This window comes from Poecilia latipinna, unplaced genomic scaffold (assembly GCF_001443285.1).
Source record: "Poecilia latipinna isolate Pla-1442-1.1 unplaced genomic scaffold, P_latipinna-1.0 Scaffold40, whole genome shotgun sequence".
NCBI classification, from domain to species: Eukaryota; Metazoa; Chordata; class Actinopteri; order Cyprinodontiformes; family Poeciliidae; genus Poecilia; species Poecilia latipinna.
Window position 1 is genome coordinate 313,788 of NW_015112656.1, and position 27,780 is coordinate 341,567.

At 39.3% G+C, this 27,780-nt stretch overlaps 2 protein-coding genes across 9 annotated transcripts in view; both read right to left on the reverse strand.

The window, feature by feature from the left end:
* Nucleotides 1-6,036, reverse strand: part of LOC106956176 (tyrosine-protein kinase Mer) — a 22,819-nt gene extending 16,783 nt beyond the window's left edge. Inside the window, exons 1-3 of one of the 2 annotated variants that reach the window (XM_015046849.1) lie at nucleotides 5,854-6,036; nucleotides 3,352-3,410; nucleotides 1,680-2,298 (exon numbers count right to left, since the gene is read on the reverse strand). In XM_015046849.1, the coding sequence (XP_014902335.1) occupies nucleotides 1,680-2,298; nucleotides 3,352-3,410; nucleotides 5,854-5,938 (763 nt within the window). In that variant the 5' untranslated portion in view covers nucleotides 5,939-6,036. Of the gene's footprint in view, nucleotides 1-1,679; nucleotides 2,299-3,351; nucleotides 3,414-5,853 lie in introns of both variants that reach the window. The other variant, XM_015046840.1, reaches the window with a different exon arrangement.
* Nucleotides 6,037-8,665: 2,629 nt separating this feature from the next.
* The window catches only part of ehbp1l1a (EH domain binding protein 1-like 1a), a 37,779-nt gene continuing 18,664 nt past the window's right edge, over nucleotides 8,666-27,780 (reverse strand). For 3 of the 7 annotated variants that reach the window (XM_015046896.1, XM_015046886.1, XM_015046877.1), the window contains 6 exons: nucleotides 24,662-24,806; nucleotides 17,599-20,939; nucleotides 17,457-17,505; nucleotides 17,043-17,249; nucleotides 16,250-16,792; nucleotides 14,184-15,893 (listed from right to left, as the gene is read on the reverse strand). In XM_015046896.1, coding sequence (XP_014902382.1) covers nucleotides 14,204-15,893; nucleotides 16,250-16,792; nucleotides 17,043-17,249; nucleotides 17,457-17,505; nucleotides 17,599-20,939; nucleotides 24,662-24,806 — 5,975 coding nt within the window. In that variant the 3' untranslated portion in view covers nucleotides 14,184-14,203. Of the gene's footprint in view, nucleotides 9,638-9,910; nucleotides 10,026-10,135; nucleotides 10,210-10,295; nucleotides 10,396-11,757; nucleotides 11,870-11,998; nucleotides 12,043-12,135; nucleotides 12,173-12,265; nucleotides 12,788-12,891; nucleotides 12,941-13,020; nucleotides 13,188-13,734; nucleotides 13,889-14,183; nucleotides 15,894-16,249; nucleotides 16,793-17,042; nucleotides 17,250-17,456; nucleotides 17,506-17,598; nucleotides 20,940-22,490; nucleotides 22,610-24,661; nucleotides 24,807-24,933; nucleotides 25,153-26,302; nucleotides 26,444-26,547; nucleotides 26,674-27,463; nucleotides 27,677-27,780 lie in introns of those variants that run through there. The other 4 variants (XM_015046916.1, XM_015046861.1, XM_015046870.1 and 1 more) reach the window with 4 other exon arrangements.

The following is a 27,780-nucleotide window of genomic DNA, read 5'->3' on the forward strand; positions in this document are numbered from 1 at the left end:
TAGAAAAAAAAAAAAAAAAAAAAAAAAAAGAAAAAGTTATTTACAGTTGCCATTATTGCTATTATTATTATCCATAGATTTTCTTGTCTTGCTATGAGTTAGTTTTTAACCATCTTGTATATGTAATTTATTTGTTGGCTCTTTAGCACAGCACATTGAACAGGCATATGAATATTATGACATGGTTTTAATTACAAATTTTTGATAATTATAGAATCAGTATGTAATATCTTTCATTAAACTGAGATAAGGGGAAGGATTAAATTAGTGTTCACTTCCTCCTTCTGTTTTTCAAACAGAAAAGTTGTGGTAAACAAATGATTTTCTTCTTGGTTATGTATGCACATGTTTTGTTTTCCAACTGATTGCCTTTTTATTCTTTTTAAAAACTTGTTTGAAATAAATAAATACAATCACAATCAATCAAAACAAATCAATCAAAAACAAATATTGAACCATCTACAGCACAAATATCCTGGGTAAAGAAATGTATTCATGTTCATTCCATAGACAGGTTGCCGTTAAGACGTCACATAAATACCAATAAATTAAGTTCAAGCATTTAAACAGCAACACATAGTTACTATTTAACACCTTATTTTCTAGTTGAAGCTTTAAGATACGAGGTCATTTTTTCACTTTAGTGAACCGAAATGCTGTTGCATAACAAGAAATGTAAAAACTTTTTTTTTTTTTTTTTTTTTTTTTTTTAGAAATGCAAAACATAGAGCCAAATTTCCAACATGAAGTCCTCCTTCAGAATGGGAAGGAAGACAACAGAGAAAATGAGGATGTGAAAGTCATGAGTTGACTTTTCCAAAGCCACCAAGAATAAATAGTTCACCAGTGAATAATCACATGAGAATGTAGTCAACACAACAATTTTTTTTAAATGAATTGTTCCAATAATTTGTTCTGAATGAAATGCTGAGAGCATAACGACATTACTTTGCTATGATTCAGAATTCATCCCTTCATTTATCTGGAGCACAGGGAATCTGATCCAAGAAATATGTCTGCCCTGAAAAATCCATTTTTGTCTAATTTTAAAAACTGCAGCCTGTTTCAGTCTCTACATCATGAGACCATAGTTCACTTTCAAGTAGCTAACAGAGACAAAACTCATTAGGAAGAAGGAAAAACGTCTTCCTGAACTGAACGTCTGATCATGTCATTTAGTTTTGTTGAAATGGGCTTCTGGGTGTTTGTGAGCAGTTATCGTCTTACTTGCAGTGAGAATTCTTCTTGGTTTTTCCTGTAGGCTGAAACTAACACAAACTTCAAACAGAGTTTATTTTCAAAGCTGACTGTCTGTACAAGGTCTAAAATCTCCCAGCAGTTTGTTTAAAACAGTTCTGTGCTAAAATGAGATCTGTGTCTCCCTGACATCATCTCTGCAGAAAAATAAAACAGAGAAATAAAAAAGAAATGCATGCTGTTACAAGTGGTTAGAGTTCCAAATATCATCAAATCAGTCACAATTTTAGTTTCTTTCTTTGTGCAGGAATAAAGAATGGGATCAAAGCAGCTCAGTTCATTTTCCTCACTGCCAGATTTTATTCGGAAGGTTTTTATTTTAAATAGTGAAGATATTACTATCATGTGTGACCTGAGAATATTTTGAACAAGAGCGCAGGTCATACCTCTCCTTGTATCAGCCGTACAAATGTGTTTCCTACCTTCACATGTGTGGCCTCTCTCCTCCCGGCCTGGCCCACAGGAGCAGCCGCCTTGCTGTGAGCTCCACACTCCGTCCAGGCCGCACTCTCTGACAGGAGAGGACGACTGCACAGCGCCCGCCACACAGTGACCCCACACCGGCTCTGAGCCGGCCCCCGTCCTCAGGAACGACGTCAGGTTGGAGACGACGTCAGGGCATACTTTGTAATACACTCTGATGGAAGTGATGAACACACACTCTCCTGCGTAGGAGAAGCCGAGCTGGAAGCCTCTGCGTGAGACCGGACCCAGGGTCAGGGACACGCTGCGGTTCAGATAATTGGATATGGAGTCCTGATCAATGGAACTAGAGAACAGTTTGGAATTTTGAAGGTCCAGGACACTCGGACTGTTTGGGAATCTGGAGGCGGGATTGTCTGTGTCAAAAAGATGAACTTTCAGTGGACTGAGCTCACCAGAGGACTCTTCCTCCTGAGCAACTGAAATATCTATCAGTAAATGGTGGGCATCTCTGCGCTCCATCCAGTTGCTTAAGTATGATCTCCGTCCGGAGTTTGTACAGGCCTGGAGAACAGGCCCAGAAGTTCCAGAACCAAACCGTAGAGGGATTTCTCTCCACTGGGATTTAAAGAAAAAGGCATAAAAAAGTCAGCCATGGTCCTCCATGTTTCAGTAACTAATATTAATGCAAACAGAAACATTACATGGCATTGTGTTGGGATTTCACTTAATAGATTTATACAGGTCAGAACTGAACTCCTGTATCAGTGATGTAAACGTGTTGAGGGCTGTCAGAACCAATTCCATGTCTTGTTGCCAATTCTTTGCAAAATGTCTGTGAATGTGAATCTTCAAGTATTAGCACACATTCTGAATGAGTTTTAAAGATATGGGCTTTGACTGGACCATTTTAACTCATCACTGTGCTTTTGTTGTAAACTTTGTGGTCCATTGCAGCTCTGGCTGCATGTTCAGAGTCTGTCCGTTTCCCTGCCCATCACCTCCACAACATGATGCTGCCAACACCATGTTTAACTGATTGTAGTTTGTTTTCATTGCATTTCCTCTGACCGCCTTTGAATTAAATGAAATTCAGTTCAGTTTATTCACATAGCACTAATTCTCAACACCAGTTCTTTTATAACAGTCAGTCTGATTCTGTTTCTCAAACAGAGCAGTCATGTTCAGCTTATTACTTAAGTTGATTTAAAAGGAAACCCAACAAATTGCATCAAGTCACTGACTCACAGCAATCCCTCACACTGAACATGCATGCAGTCACAGCGGAATGGAACCCCCTCCCCACCCCCACCCCCAACGCCTTAACAGGAAGAAACTCCCAGCAGAAGCAGAGCCTGGGCTGACTGTACAGACTGGCCATGAAGTTCTGAATTAGATCAGTGGTGACATCACTTCTCCTCTCTGTCCTTTTCAGAGAGTATGATGCCCAGCAGACAGACACAGAAAAGACAAACATGAAGACCAGCCTGGGGTAAACTTAGAATCAACCTGGTGTGGATATGGACCATACTCTGGTACCCAGAACCTGGTCATGGAAGTAAATGGAGAACAGCCCAGCTTCACTCAGACAGCTCAGTGCTCTGAGACAGAGTGAACAAATCCACCTCCACAAAGATTATATGGAACTGTAAATGCAGAAGATTCACTCACCTGTTTGAACGGTTCTGACTTCCATTGCAGGCTGGTCTCTTTACCAGAGTTGAAAAGTTCTACTGCAGAGAGGAGAACGTCCCACCATCACTTGGTTTAGTTACATTTATGTCTCATTTGAATCGACAGAACAATAACAGACTCAGAACAGTTTGTGATTTTAGGGTTCCAGATGTTGAAAAGCATTCTATGGATCAGTGGATTCCTTTTCACTCATGCCTCTCAAACAGGTGGAGAAAATATGAATTTCCAACATCGATTCCAAAAAACCAGTTTTTTTGCTTTAGAAATTACTGAATTTGATTGATTGATTGATTGATTGATTGATTGATTGACTGATTGATTGATTGATTGATTGATTGACTTGGTTAGAATAAGAATTTTCTGTCACTTGCAATTAGCGAGAGTTGGAAGTAATTAGAGTTGGTTTAGAAGGTTTGGAAGATAAGTCTCTGCATCTTATTGATATGATTTTTTTTCAAACACAAATCACTTAAAAACTACAACAAAACATTTTTAAACTAACAGTGTTGTGTTTGTTTTTTAACATCTTCTCTCAGCCAACTTAAAACTGTTAGTGTTCATTTCCTGATTTGCGGCAGTTCAGCTCAGGACTCAGCAACCACTGCAAATTTAAAAGTCATTTCTGAACAAAATTTGCTTTTTGCCATAAAAAACTACACAACTTTTCAAAACAAAGTACTTGTTTTAGCTCCACAATAGGAAATATGTTTCAATTTTTAAATGAAATACCAGGTCTTTATTTTTGTATTGATATAAATCAGAGTTAATTAAGTTTTGCACGCCTTCTGGATGAATAGAACATGGCATATAAAGCATATAATTTATGGGAAGAATTATGAAAAAGAATATTCCTATATTTGTGAAAATGTGCTTTTGTTGGATGCAAACATGTAGAAAACATTAATAAGCTAGCTTTTTTTAAAAAAATTACCTTTACATTTTAGAACATTGCTTTTTATTGGAATCATGTTGGACCAAAGTTAAGAGCCGCAGCAGAGGCTCTAAGAGCCACTTGCAGCTCCAGGGTCAGCAGGTTGATGACCCCTGGTCCAGCTGATGCAGAAACACAGCAGCCAGCATGATGAACAGCACAAACACCCTGAACAGAGGTTATTGTTTTTGATGCTGTGAGGGACAACAAACATAACCCAACATATTCCATAGCAGAATCCAAAGCGAGCGTCTGTTTCTGTTTTAGTTGAACTGCTGTAGAGACGCTCAGTCAGCATAGTTGCTGCTGTGTCCGTTGTCGTCAGCATGAACAAATGATGCAGATAATAATTTGGAAAAAGACTCATTTAACATGATAATTTCGAATAAGACCAGGGCCAGTCTGAGGTATGACGAGACTTCACCATTGTTTACTGCCCCCTACTGGCCGTGGAAGCCCTCGGAGAAGTTAACCCAGAACAGCTTTAAGGATAATTTAAGTATTTCAGCTGCTTGGCTCTGGTTTAGTAAAATATATAAACTCTGGCTGTTTATAAATAGAGCAGCCTGGGGAATTTATAAACACTGTGAAATAAGTCTGTTTCACAGTATCAGGTTTAATTACACTGGGTTACAAAAAAATATTTTTTGGAAGTTGTCTTAGTTTTTTCAACTGAATTAGGAGTTTCTGCTGAATCCAAAAATGTCATCCATTTTTCTCAGCCAGGTCAGGTCTTTTGACTTAGAGAAATCCAATCTTCTGACTAAATTGTTGACATTGTTGTAACATTATCAATTCATTTCTGTTAATATTTCTCAGGTTTCCATTTTAGGAGATATTATTTTCTAACAGAGTGTGTGACTTAAATGTTACAAACTTGGATTTCTGTAAATTGAATAATAAACACTTATAATGTTAAGTACTTGTGAATTGAACATTACTTCTTCATTGTGTAAAATTCTCTGTCTCTTCCCTGTCCTGATGGAATCTCTCCTCCTGCTCATCACTCATTGATCAGATTCTCCAGATGTGAGAACAAGTCCTGCATTTTGATGCTCATGTTGCTCCATAGTTCAGAAAGTTGACCTGATTGAGCAAAACCAATGTGATTTTAGGATTCAGCTCATCAACATGACCCTAAAATAGATGAAAAACAGAAAAACAGACAAGTGTTTGGCTGTTGACCAGTGTTAACCAACAGGCCCACATGTGAATCATGCTCTGCTCCTCTCATTCTGGTCTTTATTCGTCTCGGATGTTGGAGTTGCCAACCTGTGGATTTTCTAGAAGCAAAATTTTTCTGCCTTTTATACATTCAGTCACTAAATGGAAGCTTTTTCACACATGAACAGCTTTAGTTAATAGGACATAGTTAATGAAATGCAAATTCTCAAAAGTGCTAATAAAGAGTTTTTGCGATTGCAATAATTTTCTTTATCACAGCTGCATTTCTTCAGTTTCCAGGGAATTATAATCACGTTGTTGTGTTTTTACCTGCCAGCAATCCATTTTGTCCACTTAAATATCTCAAATCACGAATTACGCACCTTCCTCTGCCAAAGGCTGTGTGTCGCAGTCAGTGGTCCATATCAGCATCCACAGCAGGACAGAAGCAGGTCCAGCAGATTCCATATTGTCCTGTGAACAATCTGAATCCTTCAATCCCGTTTCTGCCGGTCAAGCTGCACTTCTGATGGACGTTTGGGTTTACATCTAACACAAGATGACTCAGACATTTCTTTCCCCAAATCAGTCTTCCTCTTTGAAAGTATACACCCACATCACAGTGTTCTGAATGCTGAACTGACTTGAATTAAATCAGACCATCAAACTGATTTTTCTCATTTCAATAAAGATGAAACAGCACATTTTATTATCAAAATAAGAAGTAATAAAAAGATGAGATGCAGACTAGAATTAATCTATTTCCCAGTTATTATAAATCAAAGACAACTCTAAACAGAAAATAAAGCAGGTGACTTGAATTTGAAATCCAAAATCTATTTTGCACGATGAAACAATCTGATTTATCAATTCAGCTCAAGATAATTAATTTTTTATCATGTATTTTTTGTTACAAAAGACAAAAAGATGATCAACAGTATTCCTTTTCTTTTTACCAAAAAGCAACTGACTGTCATAACAGTTTTCTTTTGCACACAGTAAAGGTTTATTATTGTAATTATATAAATATGAAGGGGGCGCAGTTGGTAGAGCTGTTGCCTAGCAGCAAGAAGGTTCTGGTTTTTATTCCCGGCCCCGGGTCTTTCTGCATGGAGTTTGCATGTTCTCCCTGTGCATGGTGGATTCTCTCCAGGTACTCCGGTTTCCTCCCACAGTTCAGAAACATGACTGTTAGGTTAACTGGTCTCTCTAAATTCTCCCTAGGTGTGTGTGTGCATGGTTGTTTGTCCTGTCTGTCTCTGTGTTGCCCTGCGACAGACTGGCGACCGGTCCAGGGTGACCCTGCCTCTTGTTCGCTGGAGATAGGCACCAGCACCCCTCCCGACCCCACTAGGGACAAAGGTGTTTTTTGGTATTAAGTTTCTTCATTGTTGCTCTAAAAGGAATTTTCTCCTTAATTTCTTGTGAATTCCTCTCTGAGCTCCAAGAACTCTTATCTTGCCTTCCAGAGTTTGGCAACTTGCTTTTTCATTTCCTCTTTCTGTTGTAAAAGCCACTGCAACTTATTTTTATATGAAAGGGGGTGCTAGTTATATAAAAAAAAACAACTTAGCACCAAGGCGTGTTAAGATTTGTTTTTGTTTTTTCAGTAAGAAATGTGTGTGTTTTACAAGTGGCATCTGTCTGATTGGACTGATTCATTTGGAAGAGTTGCAAAAACATAAAAACCCCACACACCTAATTTTGATGGTAAACATGTTGCTTCTTGTTTCCATGAAGAGAATAAAAGAATAACCAAGAGTAACAAAAACACTGCTAGTGGTGATGTGTGCCACCACTACACTGGTGTACTGTTGCGGCTCCTGCAGTGTTGCTCAGCTGGGAAAAAAGACAAAGATGATCTCAGTGTCATATGTCAATATGACATGGAATGCCATATTTAGTGTACTTCCTCCTTGTGGTTTCCATTTCTACCAGTTTCTTAAGTCTGAGTTGTGATTTCTCCAAATATTCCTATTTGAGCAAAGATTGCGACAAGCTGAAAAGCACTCTGAAAAGAAAGAAATGTACTGACATAAAAAAATGTTCCACCAACAATAAGGCAACACCCTGAAAAATCTGTTGGATCCATTTCAGGTTTTATCACGACACACACGCTGCAAACACACAAACTCTTACTATGTATTTTTGTCTGGTTTCTAGTGCAAATATCCCAATACACTTGAAATTAGACAAAACTAAAAAAGTAAAAACTATTAGTTACTATTAGTCACTTGAGACATTTTCCTCATGTTATAAGTGAAAAACAATCTGCCAGTAAAACTAGTATGTTTCATCAATATTAAGCTATTATTAACTTAAAACAAAATCCTTTTTCTGGCTGAAAAGTTAACTGTAAGTTAGTTTAGTCCTATTTCAAGTATACAAAGATATTTTCACCAGATACTAAACCAAAAGTAAAAGATTTTGTGTTTTTGCACAGTGGCATTGTTTCGATAAGGTTCTGCAACATCACCAGATTTATTTCCACCCAGTGCTGCATTAATTTTTCACCAGGATCTTGTATTGGTGATGGTAGAGTCTGACCGCTGTCCAGATCTTTCTCCAGCACATCCTAAAGGTTCTCAGTGGGGTTGATGTCCATGATGCCTCATGCTGTCTGAACTGGGCTTTCACAACCTGACCCTGATGAATGCTGACAGTTTCATGTTGGAATATCCGTGAGTCATCAGGGAAGAAAAAAGTCCGTAACCTGGTCATTCAGTATGTTCTTAAAGTCAGCTGACGTCATAGTGCTGCTGAAACTGGAGCTCTTCACCAGCAGCAGCAGATCACGGCACTGGAAGTCATCATTCATCCTGTAGAGGAACTTCAGGAAGGTTTCTGACATGGGAGGAAAGCTGTTTGATTGTAAGAAGACTGGCAGCAGAATCCTGACATGCTAGCTCCAATCCAAGTTAGTCCTTCTGTTTGCACAATGTTTTGTGAGGAAGTGGACTGACAGCTGAATCAGTCTCACCCACTGGCTGAATCCTGGCTGGGTCAGTGAAATGAATACTGAAAGTGGGGCAACAAGCAGTCATTTCAGATGGAGCTGAGCTGGAATCAGCTGGACTTAAAATGTGTTGGAACAGTGAGAACAGCTTTAACACACACACACACACACTCACACACACACTCACACACACACACACGCACGCACGCACGCACGCACACACACACAAACACAAGTGATGCATTCAGCTCTTTTGTATTTCCAATAGTGCAAATTTCACATTAAATTCTTAAAAACAAACCTCCAGGAGCAATCCTTTAAACAAATTGGAGCTAATCACAGGTCATAAAAACTGCAAATACAATACTTTTAAAAGTATTAAAAGCATCTGGTTTCAGAAATGGTTCATCCTTTCCTTAACCTACAACACGAACAGAGTAACATTTTTCAGAGCAAAGGCAAGCAACTGTTTTCCACACTACAACAATACAAGTGGCAATTCTGTTTCTGCCAAAGCAAATAATGTGCTCAAGACTTTGGAGATTTTTTATGGCTTTTACATTTCTATTTAGTAGAAAATCAAACATTGGTGCTATGTTTCACTTCAGTAACTTCGGCAGTGAAAAAATGAAAAGAAATGGCTTTAAAATATAAGTGAGCAGTGTTACCTAAACATCTGTGACCCTGCAGCTGTCCCTGATGTCCATGAGCTGTTCTGGTCACACCCTTACATTCCTGATATTCCAAATAAATTTCATCTAAAATTTCATCTCAAATAGCACAAATCCCTTCAGATGAAATGACTTTGGAAAATTGAGCATTAGTTGTTCCAGATCACCTGTTTTTGTTTTTTGTTCAATAAGAGAAATAATAAACAGTATGTTTCAAAACTAACAGTTTATCTAGAGATCCAACATATTGCAGCTTGTTTTTGCCTCAGAACGAAACTGTTGTTCTGGACTTTCTTAGTGTCAGCAGAACTTGCACAGTAAGTTCACAGTTTCAGTGCTTTCTTGTGTTAACAAGATTGGATCAGTTTTCTGACCTAAAATAGCAATCTGGATGACTTAACTTCCTCATTCTTGATTTTGTCCTGAACTTTCCTCTTTTGTTTTCCTCACTGAATGAGACACTTTTCTTTCTGCTCCTTGGCATACTTCCTTCTTCGCTGCTCAAGGCCACGGTTCAGACGCTCATCCTCTTCCTCAGCTCTGAAAACAAGAACAGGGATAAATCACATCCTGGCCTAAACTCCAATTTCTGGTTTGTTTAAACTGTTGTTGTTTTTTTTGTTTTGGCACAGAGCTGGCTTGTTAACAGGACTGAGCCTTCTAAGGAGGTGGGATAGGTTTGTTTTCAGAATATTCTTGAGAAGGTGTGCACTTTGTCTAGAATAAATCACATTGTCACAATCACTTCCTGAGAAAAGCTCCAAGGTGTTTGGTTCCAGGCTGTGGTAGAACAGCGAGGTGGATTTGTCTTACCCTCTTTCTTTAGCATCAATATTGTGAACCAGCTCATCCCTCTGGTTGACCAGAGACACCAGCTCCTGCAGCAGGAGCTGCTCTCTGTGTTTGTGGGCCTGGGTCTTCTGGCTCTCTGTTATTTTCAAAAATAAAAGCAGGTAGTTGGTAAAGAAAATAGAGCAGAAGACGCCCAGCCCTAAAGACATGGTTGTGATGAATTCTGCATTAGATAAAAAGACGTACCTTCAATTGCCATCATGTCTCTCAGCTCTTTGGTTAACAGCTCAAACCTCCTTTCCAGGTCTTGTTCCTCCAGCCTGTTGATAATGAAACATGCTTTACAAGACAGAACTCGGCCATGTTGCTCTGCCAGGGGAATGCAGCATCATGGCGCCCGACTCACAGCAGCTGCACATGGTCCTGCCTTCGGATTAAAGCGTTCTTCTTGTTAACCAGAGTGAACCACTCCTGGATCAGCCTCTCCTCCTCCACCTTGTCACTGCCTGCAGAAACAAAGCATTACCAGCAGCTGCCGTTATAATACACTTTGAAAGTGTTATGATGCCCTGCCTCTTCATGTGCCATGCATTGGAAAGACTGTAAATCCCAGACTGTCCATCATAATGTACCCGTAAGTCAGACTGGAGGTAATCAGAAGGACTGAGCACTCAGTTCATTTTCACACCCAATAATCCAGTAGAATCTCCTTCAGGATCCCATCAATTCCCTGAAAATGTCCAGTTCCTGAAGCAGCAATGCCCCAGACCAAAACACTCCCACCACTATGTTTCATTGTCACTATGACAATGAAACATTTTTTTTTTTTTTTTTAGAAATGCTGTTTATTTTTACATTAGATGTAACAATTCAGACACGTCTCAGAAACTTCCAGTTTTATCTCATCTGACCACAGAATGTTTTCCAAAAGTCCTGGAGATGTTTCTGCTGAGTGGAGCTCTCACATGGAGGCCATTTTTCCCAGCAGGAGCAGCAACAAAGCGGCTTGTTTTGGTAAGTAGTGAGGTATAGCCCTAAAGTCATTTGTTAGCAGATCTGCTCATTTTCATTTGTAACCAACAGTTCAGGGATCAATACCAATGTGGCAGAAGAATCTAGATGTAAAGTAACAAAGTGAAGGCTTTGTGACTGATTGGACATTCATAAGCTGAAGCTCATCTTTGGCCCAACTGAGCTACAACCGACTATCAAAGAAGAAACGTTGGCCTCTGTAAAGGTTAACAGTCATGTTGAGAACAGCTCAGGTATGATTTTAAGTTTAATGGTTAATTAGTTTTATGGTCTGTAATAATAAGGCATCAGAGCATAACATCACAGTCCTTCCATCCTTATTTATAGTGTCAACTGACAACATTAAGTCAGTGGAGAATGTTTTCTCCTCTGTTCAGGTCTGTAGTCATGGAGTTGACAAGGCAGTTAAATACGATATTTCTCGAGGTCGTCCCCAAAATCAACATGACTGAACATCACATGACAATATGTGATTTTCTCATGTGTTTTTTTCCCTGGATGAATAAGAAGAAGCTACTTTATCTGCAGGATAAATATATGATTCTAAGGACCTTTATAAGAGTGAATTATTTACTTTTAATTGCAATTTACTATATCAGTCATGGTAAAAAGTAAGTGAACCCTCTGTCATCCTAGGGTTTTAACTTATGAGTAAGCAGGTTCTAAAACAATTTCAATCCAATCTGTTAAAAACAAAGCTACACACTCATTGGACATCAGTCCAATCAGTTTGGACTTTCTGTCCAATTATTTAGATTTTATGTCAGTTCCATAAAATCTAAATGTTAGATTTAACATTTAGCTTTAAATGTATTGACCATCAAGGCGTACTTTACCTGTTTCCATTAACTGCCTGAGTTTCCGCTCCACCACGCCTGCTCTGTTGTCGATGTGGTTTTGTTCGGCTTCTAGCGCTTCCATCTGATGCAACACATACTGGCTTGTGTCCTACATGTATTAACAAAAATATATTAATATGATTCTAAATATGCACAGTTGTGAAACAGAAAGAGTAAATGTCTCCTTTAGGAGTTATAACTGGTAAAGTCATTTGTCAGTTCCATCAAACCAACTCACCTGACCTTCTGGTCTCTCTTCTTCAACTACAAACTCTGTTCTTTCTGCAGAAAGTAAATACAAATAAATAAAAATACAATTATTTAAAATGTACATGACGACCGCAAAAAGGAGAATAGAACTAAAAAAACATCTACCAGTCTCTGAGTTCTTTTTGTCTTGCTCTGTTGCAACCTAGAGAAACAGAAAAAAGATTCTTTTATTTTAGTCATGAGTAAATAAGAAGGAGGTTAAACATGAACAAAAATACCAAACAAAGCATTGTACCACTAATATATCTCCATCATCAATTGAGCCACTCTTCTTCTGTGACCTGCGCTTCTTGAGCAGATCAGCATCTTTCACTCGGGAGAAGCCTGACTTGGGTAGATTATGAGACCGTGGTGGTGCCACAGGAGACTGAGAGCTGGATGCTCCTCCTGCTCCAGCATTCTGCAGCCGTTTGGACCGAGGAGGAGCAGCCATCTCATCGCTGCTTTTGGTTTCACCTTCTGCAGGGCTTCCACTCCCAATAAACTCAAGACTCAGACCTTTCTCCTGGAGTTTCTGGGCGCAGTAGCGAACAGTTGCCTCTGGGTCCTCCTGGGCCTCCTGCTTCCCTGATACTGCATAACTAGACTCACTGCTGTTTTTATCTACGTGAAGCACGCTGAGCTCCTGGCCGGTGAAGTGGGTCCGTATTTGGTTGAGGTAGGTCATGACGATAAGGCGGTCAGGAACCGCGAGCATGACCATATCTGAAGGCTCAATCAGTCTGGAAATCCCAAGTTCAGCAAAACCATCAAAAGCCTGAAATGTGTGACAGAAGACAGTTGGATTATTATAATAACTTTTATTATGATTGACCAAATAACAATCAGACCAGTTTGAAAAATGAATAAAATGTCTTGAACCTGTTTGTTGTTGGTCTTGATGTCATACGGGTTCAGCATTTCAAAATTTCTAGAAAACGACAAACGGACAGAGAAATGTTGACTAGCAGTTTGTAGTACGGAGCATTTTGTATGGCAGGTGTTTCTTACATCTTTCCAGGGTGGAAGTGATGCAGGATAGCACAGAAGGCCAGGCCATTCCTCCAGGAGGTGCTGAAGTTGGTGATCTTCACTCCCTTGTGACCCTGAGTGACATCCTGACACCACTCCAGCAGAGACCGACTGGAGGTCACTAAGCTGGGACTACTGAGGGTATTCTACAACACACAAATCAAAACAGAGATTCAACTTGACACAGAACTGAAACTATCAAGTATAATCAGTGGTAGTTTTTGATTTGAGCTGTATGGTCAGCTGCTCAGGGCAGCAGAAAGGGGAGGGTCGCCAAACAGAGCTGCTAGGGAACTTCTGATCCTCCGATTAAGGCACTAATGTCTCAGTAAGATTAAGAGAAACTCATCCATGGGTTTATCTTTAGTCGTATTGATTACTGCAACAGTGTCTTCACAGGTCGGACTAAAAGATCAAGCCTCCAGCTGCAGCTGATCCAGAATGCTGCTGTTGGTGTTCTGACTAAAACCAGGAAGATAAAGAACATCACCCAGTTCTACAGTCTGTCCACTGAGAGAATAGACTTTAAAATACTGTTAGTTTATAAATCCCTGAAGGGCTTAGCACCACAATACATTAAATATCTGCTGTTGTTGTATCAGCCTTCCAGACCACTCAGGTCTCCTGGTTCTGGTTCTGATCTGAATGCAGAACTAGAACCAAACATGGAGAAGCACCATTCAGCTTCCTCACCTCTACAGAAGGAGCGCCCTCTGCAGGTCTTTTCTGAGGCGTTGTCGGCTCACGGGCTTGTTGAAGGGCTTCAGCTTGTGACTTGGTGCCATTTAGTGAGGAACCACTCAAGCGCTTCTTGCCACGGGGAACAAGTACGGGCTGCCCTGACGACCTAACAAAACCACAACAGAACACAAATGCACCTGTTACTTATTACCTTTAATGCTGCTAAAAAAATCCAACATACGTTTAAAAAGGTAATCAGAACCTTTCAAAAATAATTTTACGCATACTGAAAACTTAAAACAAATATTAGTTGAGTGCATCCTGCAATAGTTTAAAGCTTATTGACTAATCTTACCTTGGATTCTTTGAACAACCAGCAACTACATCTACAGGTACAGAATCCAACTCTTCATCTCTCACTTCCCTTCTCATGTTTATTTCCATAAGCTTGCTTTCTTTTTTATGCTCTACATGCAGCCAGTCATCCATCCTGAGAGGAAGAAACAGTGACAGTTCCAAACCTATTGACCTCTTCTTCCAGGACCTTTGTGATGTTCTCCTTCTCTGAATCTACTTTCTCATCCTTCTGTAAGGTTTTTGTGACAAGTGGTTCATCTGTAAAGGTCCAATCTTGCAGGATTTCATCCTGAACCTCTTCAGTATCCTCCATAGTATCCTCTATGGACCGTGTCTGAGTAAAGACTTCTTCCATTGCTTCTAGCACATCCCTCTCCAACTGCAACAGAACTTCTTCTTCGCCCTGGATTGTAACTGAACCTCCATCAGATTTCAAGTTAAGAGATGTTGAACCTCCCTCTACTTTCAGGCCATATGTTTCATCTGAGTTTGTCTGAGATAATTCCATTTCTATGGAAGATGAATTGTTTATGAGTGGTAAATCAGTGTTTCTAAGGTCGTTCTGGACTTGACAGAATGGAACAGGTGACGTTGATTTCTTATTTTCTGGGACTGCTTTAGCGTCTGCAACGTTGTCTGAAGGAGAAGCAGTTTTTGTGTCCTGTAGGAGTGCATCACTGGAATGTTTCCTTCTTTCTTTGGGTACAGGTAGACATGAGGGTCCTGGTGATTTTTCTGAAGTATCACCATATACAGCATGAGTGCTTTGCACAAATGTAATTCTGGTTCTTCTTAATGCAGGATCAGAACAATCTTCAGCTTGTGGCAACTCTTCAGGTCTGGAAGGAATATTCAGCAGACTGCTTCTCCCTGCTGTCAGTGCTTCTCTGCCATGGGCTTCCTGAGATGCACCTACTCCAGCAGTACACTTGTCTGGGCTGGAGCCACTGACATGTTTTCTTCCACGAGGCTTTGGAACAGGATTCTTAAAAATGGAATCTTCTGACTTTTGGTTTGTAGTGTTAGATATATCAACAAATGTGCTACCAGCTAATGGGAGCTGGTAAACTTGATGTGAATCATCTCCTGCAGTGAGGTCTTTGTAACTACTCAATCTCCCAGCTTTTCTAACTCGCTTTGGAAGATGAATCTTCTTGATGATTGAAAGAGGGGCAGCGTGCTCATCATGCAATACGTCTGGCTCTGGAACAGGGGGAAGGGTTTTCACTTCTTTTGCTTCCAAAGAAAGCGTTGTATTAAAAGATGCCTGAACTCCGGCTGTGCTGTCTTCGTTAGGCCGGTCCGGAGCACTAGAGGGATGTTCTGTGTCCTTTGAGCAAACTAGCACTGTTTCTGTCTGTAGAGGTGGACTCTGAAACAAGCCAGTCGTTAGAGAAGGTTCTGTTACTGTTTCTTTCTTCTGTGTGTTTTGTGAAAGAACTGTGTTGCATTGTGCTTTATTGTCCAAAGCAGAAATAATGTGAGGTTTTGTGCAGCTGGACTGGACAATGTCTGTCTGTAGAGAATTCTCACAGGCAGAGAGAACAACTCCTGGAACAGGCTTATGAAACAAATGATCCCTCCTTCTGTTTGGCCTTTTTGGAGCTATGCATATCTCTTGATAACTTTCTTTCAGTTCAGGTGGAATCACTGGCTTTTTGTCTTGTTGAGGACCAGCAATGTCAGGTGGATTACTGTCTTGATCACACGCTGATCGGTCCAAGGGTAAATCAAATTCTGCATGTCTTTGTTCATTACTCTCTGTAGGCTGAAGAGGAGTTGCAGACAGTTCTTTTGAGCTCGTTTGTGTCGGGCTTAGAGAGAAGAGAAGACAGAATCTTCAGAATCAGCTGCTGTGTCATGCACTGGTTGCAAGCATCCTTTCTGTAGTAAACGTCTTGGTTAAAAGAGACCAAAGTTTAGTTGTATTCTTAAAAGATTCTTCAACAATTAATTGATAATTTTTATGATTTAATTTAGTTTCAGATATGAAAAAATAGTACAAAGAATACAGTATTACTCAAGACACGAAGGCAGCAATGACCTTTTATGATCTTTGACCCTCACTAATTTCTGATTTGGCATATGGTTATTCACATCACAATATAAGATATATTACTAAGCTTAAGTCACACACCATGCAATCAAAAAACAATCGACTATCACTCACCCTTTCTCCGAATGAGGAGAGAACAACATCATTTTCAATCCATCTTCTTCTACATAAGCCTGATCTTTTGATAGCAAACTTTCCATGTATTTTGATATTTGAACATAGTTCTGCTCAGTCAGAAATATTTCCTTTGAATGTTCCTGATTCAGAGGTAATTCGTGTTCATCTGTTCCTTCACTACCTTCTCTTACACCCTTGTTGTCCTCCTCTGCCAGTGGAAATCGATTCATACTTGAATCAAAAAGTGTGTCCTCAATGCCAGTAGTTGATAGAGAAGAGACTGACTGATCATCCACCAAGTCCCACATGTACGGTTCCACACTTATTGGATATTCTTGTTTAGTGTGAATGTCCTCAGAATTGTCATCTGTCTTTTGTGGAGGAGACCTGCTGTCAGGGAAATGTGGCCAAAACTCAGCAGAAGGAGCAGAAGGAATTAACGTCTTTTCCTTTAGGCACACAGAAGGAACAGCGAATGGGGGGTCAACGTCTGCTACGGCAGAGCTAGATGGGCCCAGGATGGATGCTACTGTTTCATAACTGTAAAGAATGAATGGGCACTGAGTACTGAACATGTAAGTCATCGTACATGTTCAGAAAAAAAGTTAAATATAAATTTACATTTCATCCTAAATTGGACCCAGTTTTTAATTGTCATTAAACTATAAGAAAAGGAAGGAAAAAATTGAAAGTGGGTGTAATATTACATTTTTAAATTCTAGAATCTCAACAATCAAAAATTCTATAATACATGCTATTAATTGTGGTTTTAGACTAATCTTAAACTTACCCTTTGTGGAAAACACCAACAAGGGCCTTTACTAATCCAGAAGTCTCTTCTGCATTTGCTGATAAAGAGAGTTCTCTCTTTTTTTCAGACACTGATCCATCTGCCTCCAAAACCTCCCATCCAAAAAGTCCTGTTGTCTCTGATGTATCCCAGGATTTATTCCCTGTCTGTGTTTCTTCTGCTGTTTTATTCTCTATGTGTGATTGGCTGAGGACCCAAATACAAAAGTTTTAAAACTGTGATCCATAAGGCGTTCATGGAATAAACTTAAGCAATGAAATGTATCATGCTCAATCTGCACAACTTTACCACACACTGTGCAGGAAGAAGTCTTATCCCACACAATCTATGTTAAGCAAGCACTAAGTCACTTTCACAGCAAAACACACAGGAGCACTGGGCTCCTCCACTTACCCAAAATATAGATAATGATCTACACTTTCCTTTGCACCCCCCTTTTCTTCTGTTAAAACAGCAACCAGATTAAAGACTTGAAAATTAGCAATCCACACACAAGTATGTGACATATGAATGTTGAAAGCCATTGATGTCTCACCATAAGAAAATTCAGAGCTTTGACTGCTAACACATGATAGAGGAATGCCACTGCTCTCGTTGAGATTTGACTGCACATGTTGGGACACATTTGCAGCATATGCTTCAGCAGCAGAAAGACGTTGAATACCCTTTGCTTTCAAATCAGCTGTGTTCACTGGGAAATAGCTGGGAAATCCAGGAATCTGAGCCACATGTGGGCATGATGAAGCCAGTGCGACCATAGACTTAATTTCTGGTGTATGAAGCAATATTGCTGGCAAAGTTGCAGGACAAGCCTTCTCTTTTTGCTTCTTTTCGAACAGGACAATATTCTGTGGGATCCAGGTGTGTGTTTTTGTAAAATCAGAACTAAGCCTTCTTGCAGATGGAAAACCAGGGACACATGAAACACATGGAGAAGATGAGTATAAGCTGACCATATCTGGTGGCCGATTTACCTTTTGGGCAGAAGTAAAGCCATAAATTCTGGTCTTTTTGGGACAGGATGTCACTAAAGTTAGCATACCTTTCCTGTTGTATAAATCTAGCTGCTCCTGTTCATGAATGAAGATACTTTTATGCTTGACCTGAGGTTTCATTAGTATCACTTTTGCTTCATTTAGCCATTCTGTACTTGAGTCTGGAGTCATGGATGAAAATCCTCTGATAGATGAGGTAATAGGGCAACAGGGTACAAAATTAGTTATATTAGGTTCCATGCTGGATTTGAGTTTGAGTTTGGAGGGTTCCTCAGATTTAAGACTTGACACACTGCATTGGGTGACAAATGGAAAACCAGGGATGAGGGAATCTTTTGGGCAAGTTGGGACTAAACAAAACATCTCCTTCATTTTGTTTGTGTTACTTGGTGAGAAGTCAAAAGTAAACTGAACAGTCCTTTGTGACCTGTACATCAATGAACCTAAGTCACGTTTCCAACATTCTTCTTTCTGTGGTTCCAGTGACGGGAATCCTGGTATACAAGAAGTCACAGGACACAAGTGAAAGAGACTGACTATATTTGGTTTATAATACTCAACTTTAGGATTAGGAATAGATGGAAAACCTTGACTTCTTGACACCCTGGGACAAGATGGCAAGAGAGAAACCATTCCTCTCACTTGTCTCTTGTCTCTGTCATGGGCCTCAATACTCAACAAGTGTTTATCTTTGACTCTTGGTTCAAACAGTGTCTCTCTGCTTACTGTCCACAATTTTGGACAATGAATTGATGGACATCCTGCAATCTGAGAGATCTTTGGACATGAACTCAAAATATCCACCATACTTATTGTCTCAATATCAGTCACACTGGTTTGTGGTTTGGATGCAAAACCAGGAATGAGTGATTCTCTTGGGCAGGATGAAGCAAAATGCCACATGTCCTTTGCATTGTCTGCAACATTTGGTAATAAATCAAAACAAAACTGAACAGTCCTTTGTGTCCTGTACATCAATGAACCTATGTGAGCAGGCCAACCTTCCTCATTCTGTGGTTCTAGTGATGGGAATCCTTGTATACCAGAAATGACAGGACACAAGGGAACGAGACTGACTACATTTGGCCTATAATATTCCATTTTGGGATTGGGAACCGAAGGGAAACCTTTAACTCTTGAAGTCCTGGGACAAGATGGCAAGAGGGAAACCATTTCATTTGCTTGTCTCTTGTCCCTGTCATGGTGATCAATAAGGAACAATCGTTCTTCTTTCACCTTTGGTTCAAACAGTGTTTCTCTGCCTACTGTCCACATTATTGGACTATGAAAAGATGGAAATCCAGCAATCTGGGAGATTTTTGCACAAGAACTTGAAAGATCCACCATATTTCTTGTCTCAATTTCACTCACTCTAGGATTTGCTCTAGAAGGAAATCCAGGAATCTTTGACTCACATGGGCAACTTTGTGAAAGAGAAATACTTCTTTTCCATTTTTTCTTTGTTTTGTTGCTTTGTAGCAGAACTAGAGTCCTAATATTTAACAATTTCTTCCACAATGATTTATTACCGATTTGCCAATCTTTGCTGTCAGGCTTTTGGACAGATGGAATGCCAACCATTCTGGAGACAGAAGGACAGGTTGGAACAAGGTTAACCGTACTAGATCCATTGAGAATGTCAGTAAGTTCAGAAGCAGATGGAAGTCCAAATGCACAAGCTTGTTTTGGACAAGTTGGGGCTAAGGCTGTCATTCCCTTTACCGACTCTGCATTATTTATATTATGGGGTACGTCATTAATTGTGACAGTTCGAACTTTAAGATGTGTGACTGTGAAGAGTTTGAACTCTGTAATCCATCTTTCACTTAAATTATGATTAGCTAATGATGGAATGCCTGCAATTGGTGAGCTCATTGGACAAGAACCTAAAATGGTGATGTCTGATTGATAGAATGTGAAAGTAGTCTGTACAACTGAGTCTATATCTGGTGTATAAGAATGCTTTAAGACCTCTGGAGCCATCTTTTCTTCAGTTTCACAGTTCTCTTTTGGTGACACTGTACTTGTATAAGCTTTAGTTTGTATTGTCTTGTTTCTAAACACTTCCTGTTGAGATTCTGACTGTTTATCGTTATTTAAAACAGTTTTCTTTGATAGTTTTGTGCAACAATAACTGTTGCCACTCTTTTGGGACACCGATGGGAAACCTGAAATTCTAGCCTGCCTTGGGCAACATGGTGCCAGTAAGACACTTTCTTTTTCATGGTTTTTATTCTCTCCTGATGAGAGTTGTAGTCCCTTTTCTTTTATGTGCAACCCTTTGTTCCAGATTGTCATTTGATTGAGAGGCCAGTGTTTTTCATCACTACTTAGTGATATTCCTGACATCCCAGGTATGTTTGTCATTCTGGGACAGGTTTTCAAGAAAATGAATTGCTTATTGTAAGATTCCGCCATGGGATAATGTGGCAAATAACCTGCACTAGGACATGAGGAGCTGTCATCCTCCATGTGTTTCATTTGTCCTTGTGACTGAGGATCATACTCATTGCTTGGGTTTTCAAAAATTTGTAGTTCATTTTCAACAGTTTGGCAGACAGATAGCTGGTTTTCCATCACAGTTTCTTTTTCATTGTCATCAGCGTGTACCACTATGGAAGCACTAGTTGTTGGGACTACACCAGCCGATTCTTTTGTCAGTTCTGTTTCTAGAGGTTCCTGTGTAGTTACACACAGAAGCTTCTCCCTGTTTGAGGGACATTTCCATGTTCTCACTTTAGGCTCCTGCCACTTCATGGTTCCCAAAGCAGGAGCATTTTGTGACTGATGTGCTGAAATAGCTCTTTGAGTTTGAGAAATGAGTTTTCTGGATTCAGTAAAGAATGGGCATGGAGGTTGTTGTGAAACCATGTTCTCATCTCTAAAAAGAGAGTAGAATATAAGAAGTCAGTCAATATTTATTTCGGACAATACCAAATTAATAAATAATGTAAATACCTATAAATGTATTCACAAAATGGACACAATTTTCCTACAAATATGCATCACAATATAGCAACCAACTACATAATGTATTTTCTGCTTAACAGCAAAAATTCTATTAATTTCAAAGAATTTTCAAAAAAAAAAGAATTGTACTGTACAGAAAATAAAAATAAAATTGCAAAACTTTTAAAGATGTTTGACGTTTTCAAAATAAAATAAAAAACTCTCAGCCACTTTCACAATCAGAGAAGTAATTAAAATTATGGCAAAGGAATCAGCAAAGGCGTAAAAAAGCTTCTAGTGAGGAAACTACTTTCTAGAAAGGAAAATAACTGAAACATCTTCAGTATCGTTTTATGATCATCCCATGCATCTATGTGTGTCTGCAGACCTTCGTCCACGACCTGGAGAGGTTTTTGTGCAGCTTCCCTTGTAGCTTTGCACGCTCTTCAACTCTTTCCTATGTTAAGTGACACTAAATTAAGGCATGTCACTGTAAAATAGCAATTAATAGTCAGATATAATTATCTATCTACTTTTAACCCACCCATCTATTTTTTCCCCCCTCTTTTTAATTGCTGGCAGTTTTTTATAATGACTTATGATGCATTAGCACTGTCTTGTGCTACAGAATTTCAATCAAACAAATGAAGTACACAATACATCATATTCAATAAATTATAATATGTATCCCTATAATATGTATAATATGTAACCTCTGTGTACTCAGACCTAACCATTCACACACTCTCACCTGTTCTGTAAGAGATCTACTTGGTAAATCTGGTAAACTGAATTCATGAAAGAGACAAAATAGTAGCACATTTTTACCTAGACATTTAAAGTAAAAACCTGGCATTAAATGCATGTGCTGCTCTTGGTCTCACCAATATCTTCTTCATTTAATTTAAGATCACAAATTTTGTCATATCCCATGCTATTTGCAGTTTTATTGTTACAAAATATGGTAAGCATCAATTGGTTTCATACTTTTTCAAGATTCTGTAGTTAAGAAAAAACAAATATAAAGCATTATAATTTGTTTCTCTAAAACAGCATTTCATAGTGCATGCTTGGCTGTTGTTTACTCCAAAATTTACAAGCTTTGGCATACTACTGCAGAATCTGTTAGGATTATTTACTTCTCTGTTGAGCATCTGTTGAGGTGACTACATGAAGGAGAGTTATGGATCTGTGATAGCGACCTCTGGTAAACTGGTGGAGGCTATCTTAGTTATTTATATGTTTGATGGATGGATGGAACAATGAATGGATGGACGGATGGATGGAACTCATAAACCAATATTCTTGCTACCTTTTGAAGATGTCCTTTGCTGAATAGTAATGTGTTATGCAGTTGATGGACCAATGAAACGATTTTGCTACAACATCATGCATCAGTCATGGAACTTCTACTGAATGTAAATCACTAAAGCCATGCAGCATCTAATGCTTCATTTAGGCAATACTGTCAATCTAGACTTACTCACGCTCACTATGTCTGGTACATATTTGTTCAACAGAATCACAACACAATAACTCTAAAGGACACAAATCTCTTGGTTCCCCTGAGGACAAATGTACAGGTCTTTCCACAGTGACTTCAGTAGTGTCTGTATCTTTTACAACAGTTTGTATCCCTCTGAGCCACAGGGCTGGAACAATAAGATAATAAAGGGGAAATTTTGGATATGATATGGACATATCATTATGGACATTATGGACATCTAAAAGAATGCCAATAATGAGCCAGCCAGCTAAGGATGAAATTCTTATCATTCATTGTGAAATGCATCACACAAGCCAAACAAGTTAACCCACCTGTCACTAACAGTCAACAACAAGGGCACATCGTGACTCGAGTGCCACATTCTTAAATGAAAACAGAGTCCAAAAGCAAATATTTCAAAGACGAACCTGGTGGAATAACAAAGGACTCCAAATCGCACTGCCTTTTCCTAATCCTTTGTCCTGAAGTGAACTCGCTAGTCCTTATTTCTTGGTGTTATTACAGGGTTGCAACAATAGGCTTTGAGAAATCTTTATTTTAGATGTAAAACTAGCATAGTAAAAAATACCGTATGCTGTTTGGTTTCTATAAATTTGAATAAAATATTATCACACGGAGAGAAATGTTGAGAGCACAAATGTTGGTCCATTGGAAATTGTGTTTGGCTTTTTCACCTCTCTGCTCTTCTTTTGTTCATGCAGAAAGTGATACAAACATCTCTCAATATTTTTTTAACTTATAGCCAATGGTGAAGCAGGGTGGCATTGTCTAAATTCACACCAGTCAAACACAATATGATAAACAAGAATTCGGGTAATGTTAGCCTTCCTGTGTTTACTCTGTAGATTCCAGTACAGAACGGACCTGACCGCTTCATCAACCCATCAGGTAAGAAAATGGTGACCACCATGGGTGAAAAATATAACCATAGCTTTGCAATTATTGAAGTAATAAGTTTTTACATATCACAAACAGCAATTATTTATTTAATAGGAAAATTACAACATATTTAGGCCAATATTTTCAATTAATTGTGAACCCCTTTAAAATGTACTCTGGTAGAGCTGTCCTCTTACCATAACTTGAGAATTTAACAATGTGGGTGGTTCTCAGTGAAAGGATTGATTTCCTTGAGGTCTTTCCAAGCTACATAAAAATTTAACAAAATAAATGTAATACATTTCGAGGATTTCCTTGTTTCTTCACTTTTTTATTTGTTACATTTGAAGAAGCAGTAATTCACCAGGTCTGGGTAATTATCATGAATCAGAGTTTTATTCATTTTTTGTATGAAGAACACCCTTGTAAATTTTTTTTATCATTTTTGTGTCTATCATATACTTTTATATCAAGGCAGCCTCCCATACAGGGAGCTCCTGCTCAGAGTATTGCAGCAGACAAAACACTTTTCTAGGTTACTGAAAGCATAAAAGTGAGAGATTCAGGTGCAGAGAAAGAGGCTTCACAACATCCAGCAAAAGCCAGTGCTGCCACCAGGGTACAGCAAGGTCAACAAAGATGGAAGGTGAGTGTAAGTTCATCTGCAGTCACAGTGAAGCAAAGATTTTCAGATAGTTGATTGGGTCAGACAGCTAGTCAAAACTGGCTGACATTTGTTTTATCCTCGACCACTTAAAACCGTTTACCAAAATCTAATAGGAAACAGGAAATGCTAAAGCTTAGGAAAATTGGTTTTACTGATAAATACATTTATAATATCTAATATCAGACTAAGTCCTGCTTTATTACTCTTCTTAAATAATTAAAAGTATTTTTTCAGTTAATTTAAGTCCAAATGCTTAAAGACTTGATACATACAATTTTGGTTGATTTTGCAAGAAATTTAAAAATGTTAAAAAAGAAAAGCAAAATGTTTTCCCCAGTGGAGGCTTCTTATTTCAAACAAGCATAATGTTTGAAGTTGGTGAAACATTTTGTTGCATTCATCAGATCTGAGTCAGCTATGGTCTGGCCTCAAACAACTGTTACCTTCAAACTATGAGACAAGATTAAAACCTGGTTTTCATGTCACCACAGCACAAGATGCACAAAGCGCTGCAGTTCGTTTGTCAAGCAAAACATACAGAATATTCAGAAGTGCTGGAGCTACTTATTAAGCAGCCATGCTTTAGTGCACATATACACACCCTGCTGAAGCTTTGATGACCTCCACTGCTGATGGTGCATCGTTTTTCTGCCCCGGTGCTGTGGAGCCTGTCCTCAGGCTGGCTGCTGCAGGGCCTGAACTCTGGCTCTCCTCCTCACTCAGGGTGCTCAGCTGTCTCTTAAACTCTAAACACAAAGAGAGCAACAAATGAGATTGTACTACATGGTCCAATGCTGATGATAACCATCACTAGTGTCCAGACACTATTTACAGCTTGTGAAAGCGTACTGACCCATGACTTGGTTTTTTTACCTGCTTCCTGTCTACTTGGGGAGACTATGACTGTTTCAAATATGTGTAGCTGGGGAGGATGAGGAGCCACAGAGAGCAGAGGGGCAGATGAAGGACTATGACAACTGGGTGAGCGGTTCTCTACAGAGATACTGCCATGAGGTCTCTCAGAGGAAACATATCCTGTCTCTCCCTGCTGTTTCTGATCCACAGACTGAGCTGCAGACGAACAGGATGAAGCTGGCAGGGAGGAAGAAAAGCATGGATAGAAGGATGAGGAGATGGGAAGAAAAGAAGGGAAAAAAAGTATCGTCAAGCTAAAGTCTGAAGCAGTACTAACAGCATGCAGGGAGGCGTGGAGAGCAGAAGAGATTGATTGACGTGGCATGACGTGTTAATCAATCCAGTGAGTTTGTCAGCAACTGACCAGCAATTTGTCCCAAAGTGAAATGTCCTTTACTAGGAGGAACTGAACTCTCTTTTCCTTCGACAACGTTGTCGGGGTTTATCATTACGAGCCCTTTGTGATCATAGAGATTTGGTGAAAAATAATTAGAAAATATGACAAATTGTGGGGAACAATTACACAGAGTGTTTGGAAGGCAGAATATGATTTAATTCCACTTACTAAACTCAAATGAAATCTGAAAAAATTTAAAAAGATGGATAAAGACATGCAGCCGATCTCATGAGCAGCTGAACACAACAGTGATGGGCAGGAACTACTATATGCACATCATGGAAACTGCAAGTAAATATCCCGTTTTCTGTCATAACTAGACTGTATGTTTATTAGTTAAATCTTAAAAGGAATGATGCATTAAGCTAGCTGTGCTTGATTTTGTGAGCTTTGTTTGCATATATTTGCTGTAAACAGTCTAGACCCTTTGTCTAGTTCACTTTTCACAAAGCGGTAAATAGGTTGTGTAATGTAAAATTAACATTCGATACTGAATTTCACTGTATATTCCTGTTATTGGTAGCTCTATGGCAGCATGAAAACAGCCTTGTTTATTATTTCTGAATTCACAGGCAAAACAATGAAGCTGTTCTGCTTAGAATAAACCTCCCAAACCTAAATATCAATGATGGTGGGAAATATCAGCAATTCTTTTCAAACACATTAGTCAGCAGTCACTCAGGTAAAGTGTGCATTATGCCACTTTGCAAATTTTAGGAGATTAACAGAATGTTTTAGTAATCCTAGGTATTGAGTTTCGTCTAGACTACTAAACAGGCTACATCAGGCAGGGATAATCACAAATAAATGAGTAATTCAAGTCCAGGCAAGTTTAGACAAAATTAATTCAAGCAAAAAATATTTAATCTACTACGCATCCCACTAACAACAAACACCAACAGCCTGGAGAGAGTTAGGTCACAGCATTACATATTTCTGTTCCCTGCTCTTTGTGCAGCACCAGAACTTCTCTTGGATGACTTTCAGAAAGACGCAAAAACTTAGGGGAGAGGGCCGGTTGTGCTAGAGGGGCCTGAAATTTAGGAGGCTTCCATTCGGTCTGCCAGGAAGCTAGAAAAGAGGAGCAGGAAAATGGTGGGAAGACACATAAATAGCATAAGGTGAAACACCCAATTCTCTACTGCGTCTTCATTCTTATTCTTCTTTTTTTTTACCTCTCTCAGGGGCAGATGGAAGACTTGTGGGCTTAGTGAGGGTACAGCCCAACTCCACCATTGAGGTGGGTCGATCTTTGGACTGCCTGGAAGCAGGAGGCATAGGAGGGAAGGTTCTTAGAGGAACTAAGGATGAGGAGCAGAAAGAGGGGAAAAGAAATCTCTGTGGATTCCAGAAAACATAACAGGCTTATCCATAAAAAAAGTGTGCAGTAAGAGAAACCGCTGAAAAGAGTTCATGTTTACATGTGGCGCTTCCTTTACGGTTACAAGAACATTTAAATAATGTTTGGACATGCCAGTGTCTTTAAACTTGAATATTAATTGATTCTTAAGTATGTCGAAAAACTAAGAGCAGCCCTGATTGGTAATGCACCCAAACAATAACAGACATATTATTGGAGTGCAGTAAAGAAAAAGTGAGATTCTTAGGTAAAGTCTAACAAGTCTTTCAGAAGGTACAGCAATTGGAGAAACTAATGGAGCCTTTTTCTCGTCTACAGAATGTTTTCTTGCTGCCCTGGAACTGCAGACCCCAGCAGGATGTCCTGCTCCAGTCAGCTCCAGACAGCCTACCTGGACACGGTTCCTTGGCCACATAGGTGACTTATCCAAGTAAGAGGTTTTGTGACTGGGCATTGTTGTTATAACAATTGAGTGGAACTGAGCTCCTGAACGCAACTCAGTCTTTACCAAATGTTTGTAGAAGTCTTAAAAGCTAAAACTGGCCACAGAATGTAAAACATGCAAAAATTCCTTCTTAAATGGAACATTTCACAAGAAATACATCTGAGACAAAAAGTTACAGTAGGGGGTGAGATTCTCTAAAAGTAGGTCTAGTCTTCGCTTAAATATATGCAAATTGTCTCCTGCACATGACTTGTATTTAGGTTCCAAATGACGCCGCTTAACAAACCTTTTCGTGATCTGTCAGAGAAAGCAGGGAGGTGGAGAGATGGATCAGATGGAGATGAAGACAGAGAAGAGGTAGAGCGGGCTTTAGAAGGGACGAGTGTTGAGAAATACTGGGCCACCACACCATCAGAGGAGAAGGCATCACTGTGGAAGCTATGGGGCCTTCGCAGGGCTAAAATTAATGGAAAATGATAAGAGTATTTTCTAGAAGGTACTGTAGAAAATAACAAGAAAAAAATGAAACTGAACCTGCCTATTATGTATTTCAGTGGGAAACGTATAATTCCGCTGGCAGTGGTTACTGTACTTAAGTACAGT